The 8,760-nt window shown below is 48.4% G+C and overlaps 1 protein-coding gene across 1 annotated transcript; it reads right to left on the bottom strand.

The window, feature by feature from the left end:
- Positions 1-485: 485 nt before the first annotated feature.
- Positions 486-8,004, bottom strand: LOC115331602. Its single transcript, XM_029993725.2, has 2 exons — positions 7,588-8,004; positions 486-751 (listed from the first exon to the last, which is right to left on the bottom strand). The coding sequence occupies exons 1-2, from the start codon at positions 7,913-7,915 to the stop codon at positions 534-536; spliced, it is 546 nt and encodes a 181-aa protein (XP_029849585.2). The 5' UTR covers positions 7,916-8,004; the 3' UTR covers positions 486-533.
- Positions 8,005-8,760: the final 756 nt, after the last annotated feature.

Genomic DNA, 8,760 nt, shown 5'->3' with positions numbered 1-8,760 from the left:
CTCGCGTTTAGTTACATCTTCGGGGAAAACGAACCTGATAATCAGATTTACGCGGATTTAAATACTCTAAAATTCACCTCTAATACGTTTTTCTTTCAAGAACCTCTCCAGCTTTATTTTAAAGCGCGTACTCATCAGACGCACACTCCACTCTTGAACACAAGTAAATTTGGCTTGACCGTTCTGATAAACCAGGGGAGCACACGAGTGTCGTGTGTGCAACGCATCCACCCAGACCTCTTTCTAACTAAGCATAAGTAATCATAACACATACATAACGCACGTAAAACATACTCTGTGGTCTCCGGGTTTTGTCAAGCGGGTCAAGGAAACTTTCTTTTTTCCGGCGACCTACAATATTCTCTCCCTCCTCCCCCCTCCCCCCCCTCCCCTTCCCCCAACACACAGACACCACCACCACCACCACCCTGAACCTTAATCCGCTGGCCCAAATAACAAATAGAAACGCCAGAAATCACGGAGACTCATTTTATTATTGTTTCTTCAGTTTGCAGCTTACAGAACACCACAAATTACAAGCGCCGGTGCTGGGAGCTTGCAAGAACCGTGGCGACATGCTCGTGTTTGTCTGCCTTCAACGTCGGAGGCATTATTGGGCTCGGTGGAAACGGGACGCGATCCTTCTGGTGCTGCCATGTGTCCCCGTCGAGGAAGGCGGCTGACTCTTGAGCTGTCTTGTCTGCTTCGCCTTTGAATGCAGACTCGAAGTTCTCCTTGTCTTCTTGACAGTCTGCGATGGATTCACCACTGGTTAATAGGCGGATCTGATCAGCCACTTCCGTTACGTCGCCACTGTCGGCATGCATCGCGGGAACTGCAGTCTTTCTAGACGCGCTACAACCCCGCAGTGGATCTGCGCGAGCAGAGCACGAGAAGGCACGTCAGCCTCGTGCTCCGTCGCTTGCATCCTGTGGACTAAAGTTATGGCGACCTCAAGCTTGCGTGGGACTATACTCCGTTTCACCTTATGTCGTACCGCAGCGAAGGCTAGAAGCGCGAGCTCATAGCGTTGGCAGCTGCCCTTGGTGCACGAGAGCTTGTGCCGCCGAGACTGTGCCCTGAGCAAGAAGCTCGCGCTTGTAGCCTTTCTTGCGGTACATCATAAGGTGAAACGGAGTATAGAGCAGGGTGTAAGATACACTCTTTAGGTGAGGACACGGCGGGTCTGAACGCGCGGCGTGAGGAATCAGATAGTGTTCGTTCGACGGGCATCCGAAAGGCTGCATCATTCCGCGGCCACCGTGCCCGCGGCTGACGGTGTCGCCGGCGGCCAAACGGCGAAGCTGTGTGACAGCGAAAAAAATTATATCATTGCCATGACACCCCGGTACACCGTGGACTTTCTGCACGAGCGACAACCTCGCTGGAGCTCTGCGCGTGTGGAGCATGAGGCGGCACGAGCCGTCTTTGCAGTGCTAGAGTGCCTTCATACACACGCGCTCTTTTGCTTGAGTGGTGACATCTCAGCCATTTTTCCGCCCAATCGTTGTTTTATGCATGTTGAAGTGCGCGCAATCCGGTGTCGCTCAGCTCGAGCGCGTAGCTTTGGCTAATGCATAGACGCCATTTTAAAACCCAAGTCACGCACCAAGTGCGCGAGAGCGTCACGCGCTGGCACATTCAGGGCAACAATGGATGTCTTCACCCTGAGACAGACAGACATGTAGGCACCCTATGCAGTGCCGGGTCGACGAGTCATCTGCCGGCGCCGCTTGAAACCATAGTGAGAGAGAGAAAGAGAGAGAGAGAGTGAAAAGCGAACTTTATCTGCACTGCGCGAGGAGCGCGCTGTCCTCACCTGAAGAGTATTATCTTACACTGTGGACCAGTGTTGCGGAGTTGCCACTCCGGAGTTGGAATGATTCCCGGAATCATTCCGCATTTTCACGACCCCGGAATGGAGTGGGAATAGAATGGCGGCAACGTTAAGGGGAATGGAATTAGGTGCTCTTTGCCCGGAATGGAATGGAATGGGAATGGAATAAGGTACGGTTCTTCTTTTTTTTTTTTTTTTTTGAGTTTACGGTCAGCTAAACCGAGCCAGTCAGCGAGTCAGTTGCTCAGAAATAAAATGAGCGGGAAACTGCTAGCCCGCGTGGAGCCCTAACAGACTTATACGCCAAAGAAAATGCAGTACAAAAAACAAGCGTCAAAGCAAAGAGCAAAGGGGGAAAGGGGGGTAGCGTGGAGCCTTTCACGGACGCGCAGACGTCGGGCTTCAATGGCGTTAAGCGCGAAACACATGTACGACGAAACCGTCCGATCCGACGTCCGACCGCGCAATACGACGGTCGGAGGCGAGTGTTTTCAACGCTCTCTGATGCTACGAAAACCCTTTCCCCCCAAGGTCATTCCGGCAGTCCGCACGTCGGATCGGACGGTTTCGTCGTACATGTGTTTCGCGCTTTACACGAGAGCGAAACAAGAAACCAAGCACCAAGCAAAAGAAAAGGGAGCGGCAAAGAAAGAAACCGCCATGCACAACTCCTCATCGTCCTTCTTTTCATGCTTTTTTTGTGTTTGCGACGGTTTGTAGAATACACGCTCGCGCACAGACTGAGATCTGGGAGCGGAAGCGACTCCTAACTCGCAGAGCTCTGATAACTCGTTGACTCGGGCGCCGTCGAAAGATGATCAGGTATTGTTTTCTTATAGTTCGAGGCGCGTTGTTTAGCACGCAGCCAACCCTGCTGCCTTCCACGTTCATTCGTGTGCACTCCTTTGAAGTGCGAAATGTGGGTTTGCTTCGGCATTAAAACCCCCAAAGCGAGATTCACTTCCCTCTTCTCCTCTTGCGCTTTGCTCCGAGGCTTGTTTTTTTATACTGCATTTGTTTGTGTAAGTCCGTTTATTACTTGGTCTTTGTTCCGATGCTTGTTTTCTGTGTTATATGTTTTAGTGGGTTGAGGTTACAAGCTAGCGGATTCCCGCTCATTTCCTTTGACTTTAGTCTCTGCATACTTCGTTTCACCTTGCGATGGACTGCTGCGGACGCTACGAGTCACCCTAGGCAATCCAGCACCGTGAGCGGGACTGCAGGGTCACGCGACACTAAAAAGGCACTGGATTAGTTTCGATGACTCTCGTGCTGTCTGTTGAGGTCCATCGTAAGGGAAGTAGACTATCGTCACTGCTCTTGGTGTGACCGAATTGACTAGACCTGCAGAAAGATCGTCCCGCGCCAGACGAGGCGCGACCGTTGCTGTCAGGGCAACTGAGAAGGAGAGCTGGGTGCTAGCTGCCACGAACACTGTACTGCCACTGAGGTTTTGGCTTCCGCGCGTCTCGGCTGTCCGGTCTGCATTCGTGCTCCTTGTCCTGGACCCTATTTGAGGCGGTGAGAAGTCAGTTGGACGGTGTTGTTGAGGAAACACGGGGAATGTCAATTCGAACGGTAAGGTATTACCCCGTTAATTGTATCTTTATGTGAAGAGCTTTGTCAACGCTCACTTCCAGACCCGTCGCCACAACGCGAACCACCGACACCGAGGTAGAAGAATGAATCGGTTGGTACCGTCTGCTGCCTGAACCCGCCACTCGATCAGCGCGAAGAGGAACATCACAACTCGGACGAGAAGATAAGATAAATACAGATCGAGTCAGGGCATCGTAGAAGACATTTTTCTACATTAGTCGCGAAGAAAATAAACAAGCTGCACGCTGAAAGTTGTGCAACGAAACTATACACGGTGCAGTCGGCGTATATCATCGAACTTTATTCGCCATCTGAAGAAGAAACACGAGAACGAGTATGCGAAGGGTGGAAGAGGGCAGGCGAGCCAGCCAAAAATTGAATTGAATATGATAAGAAATATCGAGATTCGTAAAGCAAGCGTGAACTTATGCGTTTTAAAACAGGTTTCGTGACATGGTCTATACAGTCCCTCGTGCTGCGCCGCAGAGGTTGCATTTTGTCTGAGGATGTGTTCCTGCCGCTGTGTATGGAGTTGCTTCTAGAGATGGGCAAAACGGCTCACTTCAATGAGCGGCTCGGAATGGCTCAGCTCACTGAAATGAACCGGCACACTTGAACGGCTCACCGGCCCACTTCGGTGGCTGGGTTGCTCAGGAGCGAGCCGGATCTTCTTCAGCCGCTCTTTTAAAGAACGAGAGAGCCGTGGTTCTTTCGGAGAGAGAAAGTGTGCTCTCTCTCGTTCACTGAGCTGTGCCCGTAGATGTCCCGAACCGTACTGTCGGAGCCGGGTGGCCGGGTTCACGGATGGCGCCGTTCGTTGACCGCTGCCGTTCGAACGATGTCTCGATTCTCGCCAAACGTGCATCTTGTGCTGGTGTGGCGCTTCGAAGGTAGCTGTGAACTACTTATAACACTGTTATTCTAGTCATGCATATATCCTGCAGGAACGGAATGGAGTTGCTTTCCCACATTACTAATAGATGGCGTGCAAATCGCACCCGGCAAAAGACCCGGCCAATGCCCAGCCCTGACCCGGCTCTTACTCGGGACTCGGAGCGGCTGACTGAACGAGAGAGAACCGGCTCCCAAAAGAACCGCAGCTCACTTTTACTGAGCCACGGCTCACTCGCTCTTTAAAAAGAGCGGCTCAGAAGATCCGGCTCGCTCCTGAGCGACCCATCTCTAGTCGCTTCCAACAGTGTACTAGCCGTGTTGCTGTATTTGAAGAATACAGTAATATAGCTTATTCCTGCGCCACGGACGAACTGGATATTTTTATGGTCTTATCAAACAAACACGCTGGCCGCGTATGTCTTAAAAGTCAAATGCAAAAAAAGTTAAAAAAAGAGAAGAAAATGAGTGGATTTAAGTTTTGCTGTTTGTTGCGAGCCACGTGGTCGCGAGACCGATATCTTAAACAAGCACCGACATATCAAGGGGCTTTCTCGATGTTTGCAGTCAAAGCCGCCTGTATGTTGCAGTACATTGTAAATAAACACTTCCTGCCACCAGCGGTCCGCTTAGTAAAACTCAGTGCTTTTTTGAGGAATTTAGCTTTTTTTTTTTTTTTTTTTTGCAATTGTCTTTGCAATTGATAGTATCAGGTTTATGCTGCTTATGCCGGCAACACAATGTAGCTATCAAGTGCCAATTTTTACGCTTAGGAATTAAAGGAATGGAATGGAACGACTCAGCCATTCCAGGAGTGGGAATGGGCTCAGTGTCTCCATTCCTAGGAATTGAAAGGAATTGAATTATCGAAAACTCTAATTCCCCGGAATGGAATTGGAATGGAATGGGGGTACCCATTCCGCAACACTGCTGTGGACTAGAGCCACTAAATGAGCCGCGCTTAAGAGTATCGGCACTCCGTTCCCAGATATTGTCGTGGGCGCCGCCGTTTTGGTGCTTGTGCAGAGCAGACGCAACTGCCGATCGTCATGATTCCTAAGTGCGACTTCCTCAGCATTAGATTCGGTGTTAGGAAAGTCGTGTAATATTGTTTTGCTTTGTCGCGAACTGTTTAAAAATTTGTAGAGGACGGAAAAGCTTTTCCGGTGATTTCAGATAAAGTTTCAGATAACTGGCAACCATGATTTTAAGCCACGACACGGCCAAGTGTCGTTACTTTGAAGCTTAGCTTATTTAATGGCACTACGTGGGACGGTTAATTACATAGGTTTATTGAATCCGTTACAACACCTTCTACTAAAAAAAAAAAAAAAACGCCGAAGGGCAAAAATGTTTTAATTTGTTTTCCACCATAGCTTAGCGCCTAGTGTAAAAACTCGTAAACCAAAAACTAAAACGCGCCTACTTTTTTTTTCTACGAACCATCAAAAACAATGGAAAACTGACGCGCCTTATTCCACCTGTTCGGGAGCCGAAAGAGAATAGTGTGTGTGATTAGAAAAATACGTAACTTGTGACTACGCGCAGAAAACATGCGTTCCATAAATAATTTCAATTATGCAATTTGGTCAGCAGCCTGCATGCACTGCAGTGGCCTCGGAACAGGAGGCAGACAAAATCCCCCCCCCCCCCCCCAAATCTTTTTTTTTGTTTGTTTGTTTCTTTGGAGATCTTTTTGTAATGGCGGCAGCCTCCTGGGCACAGCGTCAGACAACGGAAGAGTAATGCAGCATTAGTACCTTTATGAATGGGTCGGTGCAATAGACAGCACCAATTCCATTTACGTGTGTCTCTCGCCGGGTGAATATAAAGGCGATTAATACCGCATGGTTCATTGTAGCGATACGGTCCATTTTTGTATATTTTTTCCTCGCCTATCCACCCATTCCTCAGCCACGATTATCTATCACTCGGTTCTGTCCTTCCCTCGCCTCCCGGCTTCTCTCGGTACAAAATAAATAAATATCTTAGATTGCGTTTTAATGAACAAGCAGAGCGCGCGAAAGCTAATAATCGGTGACTATCTTTAGATACACAGTCTTTTAACGACTAAAGTGTACTTTATCATGACGTGCCAGTAATGTTCAGTATGTTTATTGAGTTTTAGTCTAAATATTTCGCTCCATTATTATCGTTGCGAAATTTTGAATCTTTTTTTTTTTTTTTTTCAGCTTAGTTTTTAATTTTTGGTGTACTTAGTTTATGGTATACTCTAGCGTGTATGGGCTTCCTATTTTCTTTGCCACTGCCACTGCCTTGTGAGGAGGGCGGGGGGAGGGGGGGGGGGGGGGGGGCTCCATTTTTTTTTGTTGAAAAGGTAAATACATGAATTTGAATTGCAGTTAGCGTACAAAAGCACGAAATCGACAACCCCCGTTGTGCGATTTCAAAGTGAACAGGAAACGAAAGCTAGACTTCACGTGACCTTATGTCAGAGCACAGCCGACACCACGGGCCGATATGGTCAATTAAGCAGCGTCAAAAGTGCGAGGTCACGGCGTTCGTGATATTTTGTTCGTGTGGTAGAATGAGCGAAACCAAGCAAGCAGAGTGAACGCGCTTTGATGTTGATCTATTAGTGCAGGGTGTCACAAAAGAAAATTTACGCGGTCTTTTTTACCGCAAAAATAAACTAGGCATCGCCGAACGCTCATTCTCCGCCCAAAGGTAGCGCTAGAGCTCACAACCAGATGCCAAAGTTTCAGCCCGATCTGTTAACTTAATCAAAAGTTATAAGTGATTTTCTGAAAATTTCAATGGGAAAATGGCGGCCGACGGAGTTTTCAAACACATGGGGCTCTATGGCACCCGAAACCGAAAACGGTCAAAAATGGGCTCCATTTTCCCATTGAAATTTTCCGAAAATCACTCATAACTTTTGATTAAGTTATCGGATCGGGCTGAAACTTTGGCATCTGGTTGTGACCTCTAGCTCTACCTTTGGGCGGAGAATGAGCGTTCGGCGATGCCTAGTTTATTTTTGCGGTAAAAAAGACCGTGTAAATTTTCATTTGTGACACCCTGTATATGTATGTGTCCGTGTTTGTGTGCATTCTCTCTGACTGCTGTCCGACTTGTAATAAATGAAGCATAGAGTGTGCGGCTCAAGGTTTGGGGTTGTTGTTCGATAGAGGACGTAGCTGGTAATCTCATGCGGCTCCTGTCTCCGGTCCTCTTGATTCGACTCGGTACGTGACATCTACAGACTCTAGTTGCATCTGAAATTTATAACCCATCACCTTTAAACTTCAACGCCAGGTTCAGCCTGGAGGTCAAAGACGGGTCGAGGTCGCTGGCACACGGGTCCGCGTAGAACAGCCTTCTGAGAGCCGTTCTGCGCGAGGCAGCGACAGCTGTGGATCCGACGCCTTTCTCGGCGTATGACACCCCTTGCGATGGCTTTGCAGGTGCCGCGGGTCTCTTGAACGTCCCTGGCTCCTCGTCACCCATCACTTGCTGACGCGGAGTCCTGGAACGGACACTTTCTTGCTGGGAGAGCTGAGGCAAGAGCGGCGCCCCAACAACCGTGTCTTCGAGGAGACTTTTGACCGGTTGAGGAACGTCCATTTGTGCCTCCGTTACATTTCCTCTCCTCAAGATAACAGCGTCTGGGAAGGTTAGAAGCTCGCACGTGAGATGAATCCTGGTTGACTGCATCATCTTCTTCTATACATGGCTTGCATTGACGTCGCATCAGCCGCGATCGCTCCATATACCATGCTCCTTTGCCTGTATTTTTCGCAGCATACATTTGGCACCGTCGAATTTGTTTTTCGGCAAGGCTTGCCGAAAAAGAAAAAAAAAAGTGAAGTTCGTTTTTTTTCTTTTTGATGCTGCCGCTTTCTATTTTTCTTTTTTTCATAAGCGCCGCAACGATCGTTGTCGTTGAAGGAGGTCTTTGTAGGTTGATTTGTATCTTTGTATCGTCTGCAAACGTCTTTGTTTTATTCGCCGTTGTTCGCTACTGTTCCCCATTTCTTTTTATTTTAGTCTGAGATGAGGACCTCATCTTTCCGGCAAAGTTCAGAAAGTGTTTGCAAGGTCATTTGTTTCGTTACTTTTTGTATTTGTTATGCTGCGGCGGCTGGTGCGCTTGTTCTGGTAATCTTAACACGTTCTTTGCGCACGTTTCAATGATCACCTAATCAGGTAAGAAATTGTGACAACGCAGTTTGTCACGGATCAACAGTAACCTCTTACGACGTAGTTCGAGTAGCTAAACGCCTTTCTTCCGCTTCCCAGGTGCGCCTCAAACGCGTGTGAACCCCTGAGTGTCGTTTGAGACTGCTAAATAAACTGCTCTATCTTTGTTTCTGTGCGCGTTGTTACTTGATTGTCGTTGCAGTTGCGATCAGTGAATTCCGCTTTGCAAGCGGACTGACCGTGATGAATTGTTTCAGCTGTCGGGGTGA

This window comes from Ixodes scapularis, unplaced genomic scaffold, assembly GCF_016920785.2.
Source record: "Ixodes scapularis isolate PalLabHiFi unplaced genomic scaffold, ASM1692078v2 PGA_scaffold9__187_contigs__length_104089568, whole genome shotgun sequence".
NCBI lineage: Eukaryota > Metazoa > Arthropoda > Arachnida > Ixodida > Ixodidae > Ixodes > Ixodes scapularis.
This window is presented reverse-complemented; position numbering and strand designations above follow the sequence as displayed.

Bases quoted from the DNA above. Each gene is read 5' to 3' on its own strand.
- LOC115331602 (XM_029993725.2), bottom strand. From the start codon at position 7,915: ATGGACGTTCCTCAACCGGTCAAAAGTCTCCTCGAAGACACGGTTGTT. The intron at 752-7,587 runs GTGATGGGTTAT...AATCCATCGCAG, and splicing joins CCTGGCGTTGAAGTTTAAAG to ACTGTCAAGAAGACAAGGAG.